The 22331-nt window shown below is 41.3% G+C and overlaps 1 protein-coding gene across 1 annotated transcript in view; it reads right to left on the bottom strand.

The window, feature by feature from the left end:
* Positions 1-22331, bottom strand: part of TEC (tec protein tyrosine kinase) — a 148010-nt gene that overhangs the window by 88903 nt on the left and 36776 nt on the right. Inside the window, exon 2 of the mRNA XM_003258426.3 lies at positions 11451-11633. Coding sequence (XP_003258474.1) covers positions 11451-11588 — 138 coding nt within the window. The 5' untranslated portion in view covers positions 11589-11633. The remainder of the gene's footprint in view (positions 1-11450; positions 11634-22331) is intronic.

The following is a 22331-nucleotide window of genomic DNA, read 5'->3' as shown; positions in this document are numbered from 1 at the left end:
ATGGATTAAAGACTTATATGTTAGACCTAAAACCATTAAAATCCTACAAGAAAACCTAGGCAATACCATTCAGGACATAGGCGTGGGCAAGGACTTCATGTCTAAAACACCAAAAGCAATGGCAACAAAAGCCAAAATGACAAATGGGATCTCATTAAACTAAAGAGCTTCTGCACAGCAAAAGAAACTATCATCAGAATGAACAGGCAACCTACAGAATGGGAGAAAATTTTTGCAACCTACTCATCTGACAAAGGGCTAATATCCAGAATCTACAATGAACTCAAACAAATTTACAAGAAAAAAACAAACAACCCCATCAAAAAGTGGGCAGAGGACATGAACAAACACTTCTCAAAAGAAGACATTTATGCAGCCAGAAAACACATGAAGAAATGCTCATCATCACTGGCCATCAGAGAAATGCAAATCAAAACCACAGTGAGATACCATCTCACACCAGTTAGAATGGCCATCATTAAAAAATCAGGAAACAACAGGTGCTGGAGAGGATGTGGAGAAATAGGAACACTTTTACACTGTTGGTGGGACTGTAAACTAGTTCAACCATTGTGGAAGTCAGTGTGGCGATTCCTCAGGGATCTCGAACTAGAAATACCATTTGACCCAGCCATCCCATTACTGGGTATATACCCAAAGGACTATAAATCATGCTGCTATAAAGACACATGCACACATATGTTTATTGCGGCACTATTCACAATAGCAAAGACTTGGAACCAACCCAAATGTCCAACAACGATAGACTGGATTAAGAAAATGTGGCACATATACACCATGGAATACTATGCAGCCATAAAAAATGATGAGTTCGTGTCCTTTGTAGGGACATGGATGAAACTGGAAAACATCATTCTCAGTAAACTATCGCAAGGACAAAAAACCAAACACCACATGTTCTCTCTCATAGGTGGGAATTGAACAATGAGAACTCATGGACACAGGAAGGGGAACATCACACTCTGGGGACTGTTGTGGGGTGGGGGGAGGGGGGAGGGACAGCATTAGGAGATACACCTAATGCTAAATGACGAGTTAATGGGTGCAGGAAATCAACATGGCACATGGATACATATGTAACAAACCTGCACATTGTGCACATGTACCCTAAAACCCTAAAGTATAATAAAAAAAAAAAAAAAAGAGACTCATGTCATCATACTTGTAACTGATTGCCTGCCCCCACCATCATGTTTGTCAACCTAGGTAAAATATTAAAGTTTCAAGCATCTCGTAACAAGAGAATGCTCAATTTTGGTACGACCAGATTAAATAAGAGAGGCACTGTGGGTGGAGGATTACCTAGGTGCCAAGGCAAGAGACTGAAGGCACAAAGTGTTTCAGTATAATAAAGAAAGTAGTTAGAATAAGAATAGTCATAATACAAATTAGATACAGAGAAGATCATGAACAATTATCAATCACTATTATAAACATTATTAATCATTAGCTTTTAATATTACTCCTTGTTGCATTACTAATATAACCTAGGAATAACCAGCGGGTACAGGGTCAGGTGCTGAAGGGACATTGTGAGAAGTGACCTAGAAGACAAGAGGTGAGCCTTGTGTCATGCCGGCATAAGGGCCGCTTGAGGGCTCCTTGGTCAAGTGGTAACGCCAGTGTCTGGGAAGGCACCATTACTTAGCAGACCGCGAAAGGGAGTCTCCTTTCCTTGGAGGAGTCAGGGAACATTCTGCTCCACCAGCTTCTTGTGAGGGCTGGATATTACCCAGGCCTGCCCACAGTCATCCGGAGGCCTAAACCCCTCCCTGTGGGGCTGTGCTTCAGTGGTCACGCTCCTTGTCCACTTTCATGCTCCTCCTGTACTCCTGGTTCCTCTTTGAAGTTCGTAGTAGATAGCGGTAGAAGAAATAGTGAAAGTCTTAAAGTCTTTGATCTTTCTTACAAGTGCAGAGAAGAAAATGCTGACATGTGCAGAGAAGAAAACGCTGACATATGCTGCCTTCTCTCTCTCTCTCTGCTTCGGCTACCTAAAAGGGAAGGGCCCCCTATACTGTAATCATGTGACTTGCTTCATCTTGTCAATCACTTAGAAGATTCACCTTCCTTACCCTGCCCCCTTGTCTTATATGCAATAAATATCAGCAAGCCCAGTGGTTCGGGGCCACTACTGGTCTCCGTGTCTTGATGGTAGTGGTCCCCCGGGCCCAGCTGCTTTTTCTTTATCTCTTTGTCTTGTGCCTTTATTTATTACAATCTCTCGTCTCCACACACGGGGAGAACACTCGCTAAGCCCCATAGGGCTGGACCCTGCAAGGCACCTGTGGCATTTTGGGAAGAGCACTGAACTTAAGAGTCAGAATATCAAGGTTAGAATTCTAATTCTTCTACCTATTAGCAGTGTGACAACCTTTCTGATTATCTTGGTTCACAACATACATTTATGTCATGGTTCACAACATACATAAATCCTAAATTTATCCTAGAGATAGGGAGATACGGAGACCTCCCCAAATGCATTTAGGATTGAGGTCAACCTATCTCCCATCTCTAGGATATCCAGTGCATCCAGCCATGCAACATGTTCTGAGTACTCCCTCTGCCCTAGGCCCACAGAAATACAAAAATGGATAAGAACTCTGCCCTCAAAGAGCTTCATATGGTTTGGATATTTGTCCCCTCCAAATCTAATGCTGAAATATAATCCCCACTGTTGGAAGTGGACCTGGTGGGAGGTGGTTTGGGTCATGGGGGGCAGATCCCTCATGAATGGCCTGGTGCCCTCCTAGATGGTAATGAATGAGTTCTCACTCTGAGTTCATGTGAGATCTGGTTGTTTTAAAAGAGTATGGCATCTCTCTTGCTTGCTCTCATCATGGGATACACCAGGTCCCCTTTGCCTTCCACCATGATTGTAAGATTCCTAAGGCCCCATCAGAAGCAGATGCTGGCACCATGCTATTTGTACAGCCTGCAGAACAGTGAGCTAAATAAACTATTTTATTTATAAATTACTCAGCCTCAGGTATTTCTTTATAGCAATACAAATGGACTAATACACAGCTAAAAAGAAAAGAAAAGAAAAATACCTCTCCTATACTCTCGCAGCACTTCTGACACCAAATGTGTGGCAGGGAGTGGGGTTTCCACACCAGCCAACTCTCCAATTCTTGGCACACACCAATTGAGTGTCCTACAATTTAACTCAATTCTGACACTAACTGCTCAGAATTAAGACAGACCCCACAGACCAAAGGGTCACTCCCAGAACACTGCCCTCTGCTTCAGATGTCAATCACAAGTAGTGGATCCCCAGGTTACCACAACTACTGTCTGACTTGGCTACATATGGAGGTTCCCACAACCCCCTCCTTGGGTTCAAGAATTTGCTGGAACAACTCACAGAACCCAGGGAAAGTGTACTTACTGTTATCCACTTATCACAAGGTTATTTAAAAGGATACAAATGAACAACAGGATGAAGAGATACACAGGGTGAGGTCCAGAAGGGTCCCAAGCACAGGCGCTTCTGTCTCCATGGAGTTTGGGTTATACCATTTATATGGTTTGGCTGTGTCTGCACCCAAATGTCATCTTGAATTGTAGTTCCCATAATCCCCAACGTGTTGTGGGAGGGACCCAGTGAGATGTAATTGAATCCTGGGGACGGTTACCCCCATGATGCTGTTCTCCTGATAGTGGGTGAGTTCTCACAAGATCTATGGTTTTATAAGGGGCTTTTCCCCCTTTGCTCAGCACTTCTCCTTGCTGCCACCATGCGAAGAGGTATGTGTTTGCTTCCCCTTCCGCCAGGATTGTAAGTCTCCTGAGGCCTCCCCAGCTATGCTGAACTGTGAGTCAATTAAACTTCTTCTCTTTGTAAGTTACTCAGTCTTGGGTATGTATTTATTAGCAGTGTGAGAACCAACTAATCCAACCATCCTCTAGCACATGCACACATTCTTGTTCATTAATCTGGAAGCGATATGAACCCGTTCTGTTAGGGTTTTTATGGAGGCTTCACTACGTAGGCATGATAGATTAAATCTTTGGCTATAAATGATTATTAGCTCAACCTCTGGTGCTTCTGCCCTCCCTAGAGGTTGGAGGGTGGGGCTGAAAGTTCCAACCCTCTAATCACATGGTTGGCTCCCCTGACAACCAGATCCCCCATCCTAAAGTCAACCTATTACTTTCCAAAAGTCACCTCATTAACATAAACATAGCTATGGCTGAAAGGGGCTTGCCAAAATGTGTATTTCTTATTATACTACACTATCACAGGAGCTTAAAATCCAGTAGGTAACACAGATATGTAAATAATCAGGTAGTCAAGATACCATAATAAAAATGTGTACAGAGCACAAAGGGGAGGAGGATCCATTCTACTTTTGCCAGGAGGGAGACAGAAAAGGCTTCTGAGAATATGGGGATTGAACTGTCAGAAAAGATGAGTAAGTGTTCCCCAGGCACTCAACAAATTTTTTTTTTTTGAGACGGAGTCTCGCTGTCGCCCAGGCTGGAGTGCAGTGGCGCCATCTCAGCTCACTGCAAGCTCTGCCTCCCGGGTTCACGCCATTCTCCTGCCTCAGCCTCCCGAGTAGCTGGGACTACAGGCGCTCGCCACCACGCCCAGCTAATTTTTTGTATTTTTAGTAGAGACGGGGTTTCACCATGGTCTCGATCTCCTGACCTCGTGATCCGCCCGCCTCAGCTTCCCAAAGTGCTGGGATTACAGGCGTGAGCCACTGTGCCGGCCTCAACAAACTTTCGAGAGATAAGATAGATGGTGGCTGGATAAAGATAAGATAGATGGTGGCTGGATAAAGATAAAATAGATGGTGGCTGGATAGATGGATCCTGGCAGGCAGGCAGAGGAGTACGTCACTCCAAATAGATTGAAGAGTGTTAGCAAAGGCACAATGTGAAAGGGCAACTATAAGTAGGAGACACAGCCAGGAGAGGAGGAAGAGGAGAAGAAGAAAAAATTGCATCAAGTACTTTGTATCCCAAACTAAGAAATTTTAACTTGATCCTAGAGAAGCTACGGGTTTTGCAGATGAAAGATGAAGATCCAGGAATTGAATCAAGTAGGGCAGTAATCCACCTAAAACTGGGGTTGGGAGCTGCAGTAAGCCTGCAGTAGAGAAAATTCACCGATATGATGCTTAATTTTATGTGTCAACTTGAATGGGCCATGGGGTACCCAGATTAAACATTGCTTCTGAGTGTGTCTGTGAGAGTGTCTGTCAGTGAGATCAGCGTTTGAATCTGTGGACTCAGGAAGCAAACTGACCTCCCCAATGTGAGCAGGCATCATCCAACCCTGCATAGAACAAAAGGTAAGGAAAGAGGAATTTACCCCTTTTTTCCTGCCTCACTACTTGGACTGAAACATCCCATCTCATCATCTCCTGTCCTCAAACTGGGATTCACAGCACTGGCTGTCATGGTTCGCAGGCCTTCAGACTCACACTGAACTACATCACCAGCTTTCCTGGGTCTCCAGCTTGCAGAGAACAGACTGTGAAACCTCTTGGCCTCCACAACTGTGTGAGCCAATTCCTCACAATATATCTCCTTTTATGTACATACATACACACACATACACGTATATATACATACACATACATTATATCATATGTATATATCCTATATATATCCTTTTGGTTCAGTTTCTCTGAAGAACCCTGACCGATATAACGGGAACTGGTAACAGATCAGATGTGTGTTGGGGTTGAAATGCTGATGAAATGGAGGAGCTAGGAGTGTGAAAAGATACTATGTGTCAATTATAAATTTAAAAATTAATTTGAAGAAAGTATAAAGACAATATATACACAAAAAATGTTTAAACTATAGGTTGGAGAAAATTATTTTATAAAGTCCAGTGAGAGAGTGGTAGATCCAGGGCAAAAACCCTCTCAAGTGTTAATTCTCTTCCATCACAAAGAAAATTTTTTTAAAAAAGTTATAACTGAAAGTAACAAAAATATCCATAAAACTTTTAAAATATTATCTGTATTATGGGGTGCTAACTTTAAGATGTTTAGATTTTTTTTTTCAAATTTTCATTGGAATATCAAGATTATTTCAAAGATAGGCTTTGAAGAAATACACCTGCAATTTCTGGAAGGTGTGTGCAATCTCTTGTAAGCTGTATGTTGTGCAAGTTTTTAATCTTTCTAAGCCTTAGTTCTGCATTTTGAAATTAAGTCTGACAAGACTTAATGCAGAATTATTTTGAGAAATAAGGGAAATAATGCATGTAAAGTACTTAGCACAGTGGTTAATTTGTAGTTAGTGCTCAATAGACTGTATCATTTTTTACTACTAATGTGCAGAAAAGAGTTAACACAGCAGGCTTGAGGCTGCTGTCCCAAGAAAGGCCTGTTTACAAGGCTGATCCTTGCCTGGCATCTGGGAACTTGGACTTTGGGAGGGTCCCACTATTCCCAACACTGATGAGCTGGCTCGCTGTACCTAAACTGTACAATGCAGTTCATGTTGAAGACCCGCTTTCCTTCTGGAGTCTGGAACCTTGGTACATTAGGCATAGGACACCTGTGTGACCAGCCTCCAACAAAAACCTTGGGCACTGAGTCTCCAATAGCACAACATTTCACAATTGTCACAATTTGATGCTGGAGGAATTATGCACATCCTCTGGGACTCTACTAGGATAAGATTCTTGGAAGCTTATGCCTGGCCCCATGTGTCTTTTCCCTTTACTGATTTTGCTTTGTATCCTTTCGCTGTAATAAATCATAGTTGTGAGTGTGACTCAATGCTGAGTCCTGTGAGCTGTCATAGTGAATCACTGAATGTACAGGTGGAGTTGGGATCCCTGGCACAACGAGTTTCCCCATTCTTTCAACTTTGTAAGTTATTTGCCAGCTTCCATGCTGGGGCAGTACAACAGACAAAAAGCCAACCAAATTAAGAGCTCCAAAGTCCAATTCTAAAGATTCCTGATTTCTTAGCTAACGATAGTTGCAAATTTACATACTACTTCAATTTTTTAAATTCAACATCTCAACCTATAGAAATTGATTCCTCATTTTCTCTCTCACTATTATTTGTAGATCTTTTTCCTGATCAAACTCCAGCACTGCTCTTCCCTGGTTCCCATCTCATTATCCCACGGAGCCTCCACTGAAACATCAGGTGGTCTGTCCCCTGTGTCATTTAGCCCCGTGACTACAAAGCAACATCACTTATGAAACCTCCAGTGTCCTTTGCTCTGTGTTATCCTGAATAGGATCAAATAATACAAACTTCCAGGAAGAACTTTTTTCAATTCATTGGAATATGCGGAAATATACATGAATTAACTACCATAGAGAAAGGAGGACAAACTAAAGAATGACCCACAGTGGAAACTGAAATGCAAGTTTTACAAAATTAGACTGAGTAAATGGTTTGAGTGAATTTCTCATCATCTAGAATAGGATTTTTTAGCATATTTCAACAAGCACAGAAAGCTTTATTACATAATAGGAAGAATTTCAAGAAAAGCTTGCTGTCATCATGTTGAAGAAGCTGTCCAGAGAATAAGGAGAAGATGGATGTCTTCTGTCTGACATTATGAACTGAGAGTTTTAACAGAGTATTAGTGGCACTTGGTAGCCACAAAGAAACCACAAATCATAGTTATTAGATCAATCGACAGCCTCCTCATTGTTTTTCTATTGAAAACGGGAGAACTATGAACAATAAAAATAAGTATCTCTAGGGCTATTTTATTTCTGAATGGCCCCTGTGGTTCTAATTTACTTCTAGAGTCACATTTTTTTTAACAAAATATTATTTTTAAAAACCTGTTGATTTGCACAGATTACTCATGTCACATCCTTTTTTCTCTTTCTTTTTTTTTTTTTTCCTTTTTTAGATGGAGTCTCGCTCTGTTACCCAGGCTGGAGTGCAGTGGTACAACCTCAGCTCACTGCAACCTCTGCGTCCTGGCTCCAAGCGATTCTCCTGCCTCAGCTTCCCGAGTAGCTGGGATTACAGGCACCTGCCACCACACCCAGCTAATTTTTTTGTATGTTTAGTAGAGACGGGGTTTCACCATGTTGGCCAGGCTGGTCTTGAACTCCTCACCTCAAGTGATCCACCCACCTCAGCTTCCGAAAGTGCTAGGATTACACTCATGAGCCACCACAAGCGGCCCTCACATTCTTTTTTGAATCACAGCTTCCAGGGATAGGGAGATGGAAATCAGAAGATTGATCCGCGGCAAACAGTGAACTGAGCACATTAGCGCAAACATGGAAGAAACACAGCAACAAGGTGTTGCTGGCCATGCCTAGAAGCCAGGCAGAGTTGTTGGGGAATTCAGCCCAGCACTGTCAGAACTTTTGTTATTTTAAGCAGCCCGATTCTTACGAAGTTTCTTTTTTTTTCTTTTTTTTTTTAACTATTGACAATTATTTTACCATGGCAGGCAAACGAATCTGTGACCACATTTCAAGGCATAGGTCACAAGTATGCCAGTGGATGTTGGTCCACGAGAGAAGAAACCAGAGGGGATCAAAATGCCCAGCTCCTCAGAGGAGTGGGGGTGAAGGCAGGAATTACGTAACAGGACTAGGCTCTCTAGCCCGGGCAGCAGCAGCCAGAAAGGAGGTGGATTCTGCCAGGAAGTGTTAGAGGCTGGGTTTTCTGTGTTGTGACTACCTCCTCATTCTGTCCTTTCTGGTTCTCAGGGTGGCTGAGGCTGCTCCAAGGCAAGAAGGTGAGCGAGGTTCTGAATGAAGAGGGATGCCACCGTTGTCCTTATTCCCCTTAAGCTAAACCAAAAGGGGTACTTTAAACGCAATATGTTTATCTTCTTCAAAGTGAGTTGGCAATTGCAATATATTTCAATAGTAACTGCCCACACTGCGAAGCAAACAATGCCAGTTTCTGAGACTTTTTTCATTAGTAAAAAATGGCATTTTACCACTTTAACTTCTTTTCTTTTTTTTTTTTGAGACGGGGTCTCGCTCTTTCGCCCAGCCCGGAGTGCAGCGGCGCGATCTCAGCTCACTGCAGGCTCCGCCTCCCGGGTTCACGCCATTCTCCTGCCTCAGCCTCTCCGAGTAGCTGGGACTACAGGCGCCCACCACCACGCCCGGCTAATTTTTTGTATTTTTAGTAGAGACGGGGTTTCACCGTGTTAACCAGGATGGTCTCAATCTCCTGACCTCGTGATCCGCCCGCCTCGGCCTCCCAAAGTGCTGGGATTACAGGCGTGAGCCACCACGCCCGGCCCACTTCTTTTCTTAGACTTACTGCAGTCGACCCTTAAACAATATGGGCTTGAACTGCGTGGGTCCATGGATAGAGGGATTTTTCTCTCAGTGAAAGTTACACTGAGTGTGCCTCACTCTCCTGCTTCCCCTTCGACCTCCTCTACATCTTCCCCCTCTGTCACCCCTGAGACAGCAAGACCAACCCCTCCTCTTCCTCCTCCTCAGCCTACTCAGCGTGAAGATGGCAAGGAACAAGACCTGTATGATGATCCACTTCCTGTTAATAAATAGTAAATCTATTTTCTCTTTTGTATGATTGTCTTAATATTTTCTTTTGTCTAGCTTACTTTATTGTAAGAATACAGTATATAATATATATATAACATACCAAATATGTGGCAACCTACTGTTCATGTCCTCAGTAAGACTTCCAGTCAACAGTAGGCTATTAGTAGTTAAGTTTGGGGGGGAGTCAAAAGCTATATGCAGATTTTTGACTGCAGGAGGGTTGGTGTCCCTAACCCTGCATTGTTCAAGAGTCAACTATATATTAAAATCAAATTATAACAAATTATTACCATACAGCAAAAATGTGTAAATGTTTCCTTTAAAATCTGTTTTAGGTTTCAAAATAATTTACATTTCTGGTAACAGTTCTTGTCTAAAACGCTTTTGGATTTTTTAATTTTTTAGGTTTAACAAAGCAAATATAGCACATATATGTTACATAATAGTCCCAGCAGGGACTAGGGCAGCTCCACATAATTAAATACATTAATATTTCTGCACACATATACACATACAGATACACACACATACACACACACAGGTTTTGTAACTAAGAGTTTTGAGGTTTTGGTTTTCAGCATTTTGGGGACTTAAGGATAAAGGAGCATGGTCCTAAATTACATGAACCTGCAGAATACCACAGGTCACAATGACGAGCCACAGCAGAAATTAAGAGTTGAGGACCATCATGAGACACAATGCCATTCTATCTAAATTGGGGGAAACCAAACCACAGAAAAATCAGTGGGAGAAAAAAAAATACAACTAAATCAACTTCTGAGGAAGATACTATAGAAAAAAAAACAGAATTAAAACTAAACCAGGGCCGGGTGCAGTGGCTCATGCCTGTAATTCCAGCAGTTTGGGAGGCCCGGGTGGGTGGATCACTTGAGGTCAGGGATTCAATACCCGCCTGGCCAATATGGTGAAACCCCATCTCTACTAGAAATACAAAAATTAGCCGAGTGCAGTGGCATGCACCTGTAAATCCCAGCTACTCAGGAGGCTGAGGCAGGAGAATTGCTTGAACTGGGAGATGGAGGTTACTGTGAGCAGAGATCGCATCACTGCACTCCAGCCTGGCAACAGAGCAAGACACTGTCTCCAAAAAAAACAAAAAAAAAAACTAAACTAGGATCACCAACAGTCCACTGAAACCAACTGCATAACAGCATACGGTTAGCCATGGGCAACCCAGCCCTGGTCATTTCCTGGAACCCAAGGATATTTCTAGCAGAGAAGGCAGTACATGGCAGTACTAGCAAATGCCACACCCAACATGTCAGGAACAAAAGAACCAGAGGTGACTGCACATTCAAGGCCTCATCTAGCGGTGGAAGGAGAAGCTAAAGCCACCCACAAGCCAGGAGTGTGCTCACCACACATTCGCCTGTGCCACGTGCTCACTGGCCAGGTTTTTTAGTGAGCTGCTTTCTCCCTGCTGCCATCGAAGAAACTTTGTAGTAGCTGCTTATCACAAAAAAAATGAATGTTTAAAAACTCTGCTTTAGGTCAACTTTGATAACGTGTTGAGTCCACCAAATCACTAACCAGTTTTAAGTAACTTCTACTTAATAAAGAAGAAATACTCATATAAAGCAACGGACATGGATACAATTTATATTTGCTAAAGAAGACTTTGATACATAATAGGCGGTTTACAGGAGAGAGCCATATGTACAATGCACCTTACAAATTCCATGAGGATCTAAAAGTAATGTAATCTAATAGATTAATTCAGTAGGTTAATTATAATAAACCTATAATTAACAGATTTGTTAATTTCTATCCATACTCTAAACTTCACCTTTCAAGTCCAAATGATAATAAATCATTACTTCATTAACCCAAAGCATTTTCAATAAGATCGGAGAGGCAGACAATATTATAAAATCGTTATCCACACAGAAAGCAGCAAAGTAAATTGTGATTGTCTCCTACCTCTGCTCGACCCTCATAGTAGGTTAGCATGGACTTTGTAAGTACAAAAAGTCTCTCTTTGTAGTTTAAGGGCGATGTCTTCTTTTTCTGCTGTGACCTTTTAATAAGAATCTCCTCCAAAATAGTGTTAAAATTCATCTCCGTCTTCTGATTACTCCTCCTGCCACTGAAGATCCCAGTATTCTACAGTGAAAAAAGACACAGTTAAAATGTGACAGTTTAATTTTCTATGGATGTTGCCATTTCCAATTACCAAAATCGGCTTCACTCTCACCCCTGCTGGAGCAGATGAGCATTGATCTCTGTGCCCGAACTGAAAATGCCTGGGGCACAAAAATTCAACCTCCTCTCCTTTTCCAGTTTCCATCCTGCTCCTCCACATCTCATCATTTCATGAAAAAAATCTAATCAAGGTTCTTCGTGATGATGATTCATTCCTTTCTACCTCCTACTACCCTTAGCTTTCTGGTGCACTCCTACTATTTGATTGCAGGGAACAAGCATCTCAGATGGAAAAGCACATTTCGTCACCTGTGTGGCTGATTTACACTGGCATTTGAATTGCTTCAGGATCTTGGTTCACAAAACAGATGACCTTACAGACACAGCCGACTCATGAACAAAATGAATTAGGATGGTGGTGGATCTGATTCATACTCCAGCTCTGATAAGGACGTTATCTCAATGAAGCATCCTAGTTAGCAGTGCCACAGGGATGTTCTCTGGTGTCTACACTACCATGCTCCAGAGAGTTCTCTTCCCTATGGCTCCTGTCTCCACCACAAGAGAAATGGAAACCCACCAGTCATAATTAACCTACTCAGGACAGAGTCCACATGGATAAGAAAGTCTCAGCCCTTTAACTCCAGACTATCCATACCTAGACTAAGCCTTTTAAAATTCAACACAATTTAACTATCTGAAAACCCAAAGACATTCAAAAAAGGCCTGAAGATTCATATTTGAGACAAGTTGAATTAACAACAGCCTCTCCTTGTCTTGCCTCCACTGTGCCTTTAAAGAAGTAACTGGGGCTTGGCACAGTGGCTCACGCCTGTTATCCCAGCACTTTGAGCAGATCACTTTAGGTGAGGAGTTCAAGAGCAGCCTGGCCAACATGGCAAAACCTCATCTTTACTAAAATGACAAAAATTAGCTGGGCGTGGTGGCGCATGCCTGTAATCCCAGCTACTCAGGAGGCTGAGGCAAGAGAATCACTTGAACCTGGGAGGTGGAGCGTGGAGTGAGCCAGACAGCAGCACCACTGCACTCCAGCCTGGGTGACAGAGCAAGACTTCCTCTCAAAAATAATAATAAATAGGCTGGGCGTGGTGGCTCACGCCTGTAATCCCAGCACTTTGGGAGGCTGAGGCGGGTGGATCACCTGAGGTCACGAGTTTCAGACGAGCCTGGCCAAAATGGTGAAACCCCGTCTCTACTAAAAATACAAACAATTAGCTGGGCATGGTGGCAGGTGCCTGTAATCCCAGCTAGTCGGGATGCTGAGGCAGGAGAATCACTTGAATTTCAGCGAGCCGAGATTGCACCATTGCACTCCAGCCTGGGCAACAAGAGCGAAACTCCGTCTCAAAAATAATAATAATAATAATAATAAATAAATAAATAAATAACTGCATATTAGAGGACAGAGGCAAGAAGAGTCACATGAACAGCATGAAGTGGCTCTCAGACAGCATGGCCGGTGACTGGACAGGGTTAGCCACTGAGGAATTCTACCATCTTCACACCCAATCCAACACCTCCAATGCACCCTTTAATTTCCTATTACTGATTGGTCATCATCCAATCAGGCCCCTCCATTTTCTATAAGGTTCCTTTACAACAGCTTCTCTCTGAACATCAGTTCCTTCATTTATAAAGTATGGAAGGAAAGACCACAAGGTCAGTGTGAGGTTTAAATGAGATATGGGCAAGAACTGACTATGAAAACACTACACAAATGTTTATCATCATTTTTAATTCCACGGCTATTTCCCTCGCTCAGAACATTATGACCCCACATCTGGACCATGAAAGTAGCTTCCCAATTGGTCTTCATTTCCTCAAGTTCTTGCCTCCTTTTATTCAAACTACCTATCCATCGCTCCCATTGGATCAATCTTCAAAGATTCAGCATTGCCATTTCACTCATCAGAAATCCTCAATGGCTCCCCACGACCTGCAGAGTAAAGCTAAAATTCCTTAGTCTGACACTAGAGACTGTCCACATTCTGGCTGCAACCTACCAGCCCATCTTTACTTCCACCACACTCCAATCAAAATAGTCTTCCAAATCTCCAGAGATTCCCCTCACAGCATTCATTCCCTGGCCTAGTGGACTCTCTGCTTTCCATCTATGAAGACTATACCAGCTCAAAATTCTCCTCCTTGATGTAGTCTCTCCTAATGGCTCCTATTAATTAAAAACCTTCCAACTCCTGTGTCATAATTTCTATCACTCATCATAGAGCTAATCATATTCTGCTATGTCTACAGCAATTAATGTACATATTTTTAATTCTCACTTAGCTGTGAAGGAATGGTTCTCAACTTTAAGTGTGTATTAGAATCTAGGGAATTTCATTTTAATACAGATGTCTAGGCTGCACTTCCATATTTTTTTATTCAGTTGGTCTGGGGAGGAGCCCTGGGCATCATGATTTCATGTACAGATAGAATTGAGAGCCACTATCTTAAAGGAAGACACTGGGCTCTTGTACCTCTTTATCCCACTCCCAGTGTCTACAGTAGCCTCTCAGTAGCAGCTAAATCACAGAACTAATTAACCAATAGCCAACTTAAGCTAAGGAGTCACAGGAAAGCTCTTGTCCTTTTTGCATCTAAGTTGGTCTTCCTTATTCCATATTAAAATTTTGGCATTCCATCCTTCTTTCCTAAGAAACTGTCAGAATGCAAATACCATTTCTTTGGAAGTTATCTTTTCATCTTTGTGCACACATTTTCAAGGGTGAAAATGACTACTTATAAGAATGGAGGTCGGGCGCAGTGGCTCAGGCCTGTAATCCCAGCACTTTGGGAGGCCAAGGCAGGTGGATCACGAGGTCAGGAGATTGAGACCATCCTGGCTAACACGGTGCAACCCCGTCTCTACTAAAAAATACAAAAAATTAGCCAGGCGTGGTGGTGGGCGCCTGTAGTCCCAGCTACTCGGGAGGCTGAGGCAGGAGAATGGCTTGAACCCGGGAGGCAGAGCTTGCAGTGAGCCAAGATCGCACCACTGCACTCCAGCCTGGGTGACAGGGTGAGACTCCGTCTAAAAAAAAAAACAAAGAATGGATACCAGGGAAGAGCAAGTGATGCTCTCATAAACGGGCCATGTGCAAACATGTAGTTCCCAACACAGTGAGCAATACCATTGTTAACAAACAAAAGGCAGACTTTTGGAAGGCCCAAAGGATAAATGGGGCGGGACTTATATGCAGTTCTAGAAGCAAAAGGTCTCAACATCAGGGGCAGAAGAAACATTCATGTTGAATGTCCTGGGGAAAAAAAATCACCTTATCTGTCCATGTGCAGTGGCTCACGCCTGTAATCCCATCACTTTGGGAGGCCAAGGCAGGAGGATCACTTGAGGTCTGGGATTCAAGACCAGCCTGGTGAAAATGGTGAAACTCCATCTCTATTAAAAATACAAAAACTAGCTGGGTGAGGTGGCGGGTGCCTGTAGTCCCAGCTACTTGGGAGGCTGAGGCAGGAGAATCGTTTGAAACGGGGAGGCAGAAGTTGCAGTGAGCCAAGATCACGCCATTGCACTACAGTCTGAGTGACAGGGCGAGACTCTGTCTCAAAAAAAAAAAAAAATCACCTTATCTGACTTATATGTGTGATTACTAGTCTTATACAGAACCATACCATTTAAGTTGAAAGGAATCTTAGTCACCATCTATCTCCCTCAAGAAACTGAAGTTCAGAAAAGTTAAATGGCTTACTCAAGGTCACACAAGCCAAGACTAGAAAAAAGTCTCCTAGTTCCTACTTACGGGCTTTCCCTACCCTTCTATCCCATACAATAAAAGTTCACCACTGTTGTTATAATTCATTGGCCAATGGGAAGTCCTGGCCAAGAAAACTACTAAAGTTCAGAGAGATACAAATGAAGGAAAAGTCTCCTCATGTAGACTTCCAGCCAAAGAGAGAGTGTTGAATGCACACTTCGCATTGGTTCCTTCCTGAAATTCCATTAAAAACAGTTATGTTGTTGTTGTTAAGGAACTGACTCTCAAGGAAATAGAAAACAAAAAAGGAAACAACAATAGAATTTTGGAAACTGGAAAACAATAAATATGTGGCAGGTCCTGCCGAGGGGAAGCCTGGAAACAACCCAATTTCTTCTGCAAAACCTCCAAATAGCTCAAGAATCCGAAGAATATGGTATCACTAGAAGTGGTGATGAAGAAGGAATTAAAGCAAAAGAATTGTTGGCAAATCAGTTTAATAAATAGAGTCCCCGATCCTCTCCACGTCCATGCCACAGATCTAGGTGACTAACCCTCCTCAACCCTGGGAGAAAACTAGAGGTTTATTTCAGAAGACTATAAAACACAGGGTCTCTATCCTGGGAGAGACTAAGTACAGCTGCAGCTGGGAATACCACACTGAAAAGGAGGAGCTTAAGTGAAACTGTACAAGTGTCCATATCAATGATGAGGCTAGTCAGCTCTCTTCTCCCATCTGGCTCCAGGACATTAGGGATGGACTAACAGAAAAGTCTTGAAGACACAGACATAGAAGTGTTCCCAAAAAAATGGCACAGCCAGACTACCCTATAGTTAAGCCCACAGTCAGCAAGGCCCACTACCATTCATGAAGCTTCCAATTGACACTTTTTTGTTTTTTTAAAGATGAGGTCTGGCTATGTTGCCCAGGCTGGACTCAAATTCCTGGGCATAAGTGAACTTCCTGCCTCAGCCTCCCCAAGTAGCTGAAACTGCAGATGCACATGACCACGCCCAGTTCAACTGACTTTTTAAAGTTCCACTCTGACAAATGAGAGAAAGCCAAGGATCACCAGACAATTGAGGAAAAATTATAATATGAATCCAAGGTCAAAGAACAAATGCAAAAAAAAGGCAAGTTGGAAGAAACAAAAGTTGTACAGAAGAAAAGAAAATGTTAAAAAAAAAAAACTCAATAAAATCAAAGAATTAAGGGAAATACATGCATGAAACAAGGTCAAGATACAGCCAAAATAAGAAATAGAGAGCTACTAGAAATCAAAAATAAAATAGCAGAACTTAAAAACTCAATGGAAAAGTTAGAACATAAAATTGAGGAACTCTCCCAAAAAAAAAATAAATAAATAAATTAAGAAACAGAAAACATAATGAAATTACAGAACTCATTCAGAAAGTTCAGCATCTAAAAACCAGAAGTTCCAGAAAGAGAAAGCAAAGAAAACAGAATGAGAAAACAATCAAAGAAAATTTTTAGGAAAATTTCTTCAAACTGAAGGTTATTTTCAGATTGAAATACTACCAAATTAAGGCAACTCTTGTAAAATTTCACAACTATAGGGATAAGCCAAATATTAAGCAAGCTTAAATGTGAGTTTCATTGAAAGCATCAAAATTCAGAATGGTAATCATCAAGGGTAATGCCAGAGAGTAGAAGACAATGAAGAAAAACTCAGAAACAAAGTGATTTCTAATCAAAAATTCTATACTCAGCCAAAGTGCCAATGAAGTGACAGGAGAATAAAGACGTTTTTCAAATATGCGCAAGGCTTTAACAATTTTATCTCTTATTCACCTTTCTCAAAAAGCTACTTGGGGATGTAGCCAAAATACCAAAACAAAGCAGGAAGCCAAAAAAGCAAAAACCACAAGAATGTAGGAAACAAACATTCCAACATAAGAAAGAGGTAAAGGGACCCCCTGCCCCAGTAGATGATGAAGGCAAATCCCAAAATGAATGACACCGAAAGTACAACCAGCCCAAATTGGATCAAGTAAGGAGGTTCTTCCAAAGAGTTCTTCTAGGAGACAAAACTGAATGTATGGGGAGAAGATTTATAATAAGTTAGTAAAATTTAGCCAATTTTAAAAACAAAATAATTCCAAGGGAAAACAAAAAATTGTTTAGAAAAGGAAAAATAATCACAGGTATGCTACAGAGTTCTGCCACAAAGAACATCTATACACCGGCATAATCAGGTAAACAATAGTGATAATCTTACCACTAATATGAATATATTGGGTGTGAGAGCAGGAAGTGTGCGCCCGTGTGGGTGGGGGAGTACTTTACGAAAGAGAGCTATTTCCTCCATGGGAGTAGGAGGAAAAGGTAGAGGAGGAGAAGGAGGAGGAAACCAATAAATAATATCTACAATTGAAAACTCAAGAAGTAGCAATGTAAAGCATGTTTGGAGACCGTCAAGAGACAAAATCACAACAAATTTAGTAAAAGTGACTTTTACTCACAATTCATGAGGCAGGGTAGCCTCTATTCTGTAAAATAGAATGAGAGCTCCCACTGGGCCAGGGCAGAACCATGGATTTTATAAGGTGGGAACAAAGAAACAGAGTAATAGAAAAAAAAAAGCTGATTAGTAATATCAAGTTACTTCAGGTTACTTTTTTTGGTAAAGATTAAAACAGAGGGGACTTCCTTATTACACTGATTCACATAGACTGTAATCTCCTGTTTTCAGGGGGAAAAATGGTCTATTTGGGGATCTACCTGCTCCCTTAAAGCTTCAGTTTGCTTATGCAGCATTTAGCATGGGTGACTCCATTTCTGTTTGGTCTGGTTTGTTGGGGCCTAGTTCAGGAGCTCAGTCCAAAACAATGGCCTCCCATAATTTTTGTTTAATAAGATACAATGAGATGAAAAAGTTTGAAAAAATGAAAAAGATTCCCTCTGAGAATCAGAATATCATTGGAGAATAGCAGTGGAAAGGTATATGTTCTACTCTTCTACCCTAAATAATACAACATAAAAACCAGAGGAAGAGAATCCCATCTTCAATGAAATAAAAAGACAGCCTTCAATCCCAAACTACAAACTATGAAATACCTGCTAAATGCTGTGAAATCTGGACCAAAATCGGGGAGGAGGCTGAGGGTAGACTTTCCTAAAAGTAAACATCATTGTCCTGAGAGGTCAATCTAATAACCTTCTGATAAGATCAGTGAAATCCGGAGGAATAAGCAGACCACAGGAGAATCCGGGAGTATCCCTATGGAATTACTATTTACACAGAAAAAATAATAAAAATCATTATCATTATTAAGCTTTTACTACTTGGCACTGTCCCAATCACTAAGCACTTTCAAGGTATTGAATCACTTCATTCTCTCAACAACCTTCTGAAGTATGTACTAGTACTGTCTACATTTTACACATCACAAGGTAAGAATAAGAGCCAGGCTTTAATTCAGGCAATACAATTGCAGGGTCTACACTATTCGCTACACTATACAACTTCTCTAGTGGAAAGGAAGGTGGAACGGAAGGAAAAAGTTTAATGAGGTGCCACTTCCAGCCTCCTAGTTTAGGAGACTGCTAAGTGCAATTGGATTCAATCTCCAGATTTCAACAGAGATAACCTATGACTTTCAGGGCATCACTAAGAGCCACACCAAACTCTTAATACGAAAATTGAAAGGCGATGTCCTCTCTCAGCAAGAAAATAATAGGTTTGATGTTCTAAATTTTAAAATGAAGATGAAACAAAACTTCAGGATTCCAGCTTTCTCTCCTAGCCGTTACTAAGGATTACAAACATCTTTTTTTTTTTTTTTTTTTTTTTGAGACGGAGTCTCGCTCTGTCCCCCAGGCTGGAGTGCAGTGGCGCAATCTCGGCTCACTGCAAGCTCCGCCTCCCGGGTTCATGCCATTCTCCTGCCTCAGCCTTCCGAGTAGCTGGGACTACAGGCGCCCGCCACCACGCCCGGCTAATTTTTTTGTATTTTTAGTGGAGACGGGGTTGCACCGTTTTAGCCAGGATGGTCTCGATCTCCTGACCTCGTGATCCACCCAACGTGGCCTCCCAAAGTGCTGGGATTACAGGCGTGAGCCACTGCGCCTGGCCACAAACATCTTTTTTAAATAAAACTCGACTGCAACATAAGCCCATTTTCTATCTCATTGGAGTTGAACACAAGAGTACTATTCCCTTTGCCTTGGCGGCTAACTGCTAAAATTCTGAACATTTTAACACATTGTCTTTGAACACTAATATTCTGAGGTAGACAACAGAAACTGTCACTGTATCACCAGTGAGAAACACAAACCATCAAAGTTATACTGTCTATCCAGCGTTGCAAATCTGAATGTCTGACTAATACTCAGTTTCACAATCCAGCAGTTTTAGCCAACAGATCTTAAAACCTTTTTCATCATGAAAAATTCTGCCTGAAAACAAATAATTTTTTATGGATATGCCAATGGCCCTGATCTGATCGCTATGCATTGTACATATCAAAACATCACTATATACCCCACAAATATGTACAATTATTATTTGTCAATTAAAAAATAAAATTAAAAAAAGAAAATAGGCCAGGTGCGGTGACTTATGCCTGTAATCCCAGCACTTGGGCGGCTGAGGTGGGCAGATCACTTGAGGCCAGGAGTTCGAGACCAGCCTGGCCAACATGGCAAAACCCTCTCTCAACTGAAAATACAGGCGTGGTGGCATGCACCTGTAGTCCCAGCTACTCGGGAGGCTAAGGCATGCGAATAGCTTGAACCCGAGAGGCAGAGGTTGCAGTGAGCCTAGATCATGTGACTGCACTTCAGCCTGGGAGTTGGAGTGAGACTCTGTCTCAAAAAAAAAAAAAAAAAGAGAGAGAGAGAAAATAATAATTTTTAAAAAAATAACTGGTGACTAGAACAGCCTATCCTAGTCAATATGACTTTTCATACTATTTTAAGTCAAGGGAACAGAGGTGCTAAATGGGAAAGAAAATCAGAGACAAAAGAAAATAAAAGTGGCTGTGAGTTACCAAATGATATTATGGAATGGACTATAGTAAATAAGAAACAAAGGGCCCTGATAACAGAGTTGGGAAAGGATGGACTATTTATAAGAGCAAGCAAAGAGTGATTAGAGGTTGAAATTCTCATCTTATTAAGTTAAGTCATATATTATGTGTCGCATTTTGCCAATATCCAGCAGTATTTTACCTACAGAATTAGCAATATTATATAATTCAATTTAATACTTGGTGATGTCCTAATATTATTAAAACTTAGTTAAAGCCCTCAGTTCACAAACTTCTACATCAGAACAGGTGACCTTATTTCACATGTCATCACAGGTTTATGACAAAGTTACCATTTGCAATCTCATCACAAGTTTGTGACAAAATTACTATTTGTTTGCAATTTTAGGAAATTTGTGCAAATAAACATCAAACTGACCTTAATCTGAGAAATCAAACGTTGTGGTGCCTGTCAACAGTATCAGGTTATATTTCAATTCAAAAGTACCAAAATGGGTAGCTATTATATAAGAATAAATCTTACCATATACTCTTCTGCAGTATATACTCTCAGCTTAAAGCCCCAAATCTCTTTTGTAAAAGGAGATTAAATAGCAGAAATACAACAAAGGAAAAAAATACTAGGATGACTTTAATCAAAATAGAGTACATTCTAGGCTCCCCATTTAACGTCATGAATTGGAGCTACTCCAGGATTAGGCAATGTTTTCATGCTCAGAAGGAAGTAACACTGTACACCTCTGTCTTCCTGAGCTATTAAACAAAAGCACCATGTGATAACCTGTACTTTCTTAAAGTCTTATATATTTCTCCTTTCAGCCAGTTGATATGCATCAGGCTATAACGTTTTGAGTATTCATCTGCTAACCTGTTGAAGGTAGACAACTTGAATAGCACCAAGAGATCTCTATTAAAACCCGTATCTTTCACTACCAATAGCATCTAAAGAGAGGATAAGAGAAGTCCTCTCGGGACAAAAGGCAAAAGTTGAAAGGCCGGCTGATTTCTCATCTCTCCTGATACTATATCGCCCACCCCAGTCCCCTACCATAGGGTAGGTGATTATAGCACTGGATTAGGGGACATGCGAACCTAGAAACAGACTGAGAGTGCTGCCCTAGGAATAGTTGTTTCTTATTGTCCATATGCAGATATATGCACTGATTTAACTCCTTTAAGACAGGTTTGGATCTCACACTGCAGGTCTTCCCTGTGGGTCTTTGGCTATAATTAGGAATGACGGCCTCCCCTCTCATAAGAAAGAAGGAGATAAAAAGAGCAATGGATGCAGAAAGAAGTTTTAGAAAATATACTATGTGCAATACCTCCAAGAATCTAACAAACTTATTTATTATACAGAAGATTCATAAGTAAGTGGTTCTAGAGAGAAGGAAAAATTGTCACAATATTAAAATACCCATTAATCAATTGACCACTTTGGTCCCAGTCAAGTATCCCTTCCACATTACTAGGTTTTGCTTCTTTGCTGTCATCATCTCTCACTGAATGAGAAAGGCAACAGTCAACAATACAATTGCAAATAAAAAATCAAATCTTCCAAAGATGAGGCATTTCAAGAAGTGCTGTTAGAGAACCACTCCAACCACACTCAGTGACACTGGGAAATAAAGATCTTAAAGTTAGCTAGTTAAACATAATAATAATAACACAATAGGGGTGTCAAAATCAGACTAATTTTTATAATTAAAATATTAAGATACACTGTGGCAGACTGCTTCTTACCTCTCCCCACCCACGCCCCCCACGCACACCCCCACACATCAGTTCACTCTCCCCTTCTTTCTGCACATAGGCTGGAATATATTCATATTTATATAAATATGAATTTATATATATATAAATATATAAATTTATATATTTACATGTATTTATATATTTATATTTCCCAGCC

This window comes from Nomascus leucogenys, chromosome 20 (genome assembly GCF_006542625.1).
Source record: "Nomascus leucogenys isolate Asia chromosome 20, Asia_NLE_v1, whole genome shotgun sequence".
NCBI lineage: Eukaryota > Metazoa > Chordata > Mammalia > Primates > Hylobatidae > Nomascus > Nomascus leucogenys.
This window is presented reverse-complemented; position numbering and strand designations above follow the sequence as displayed.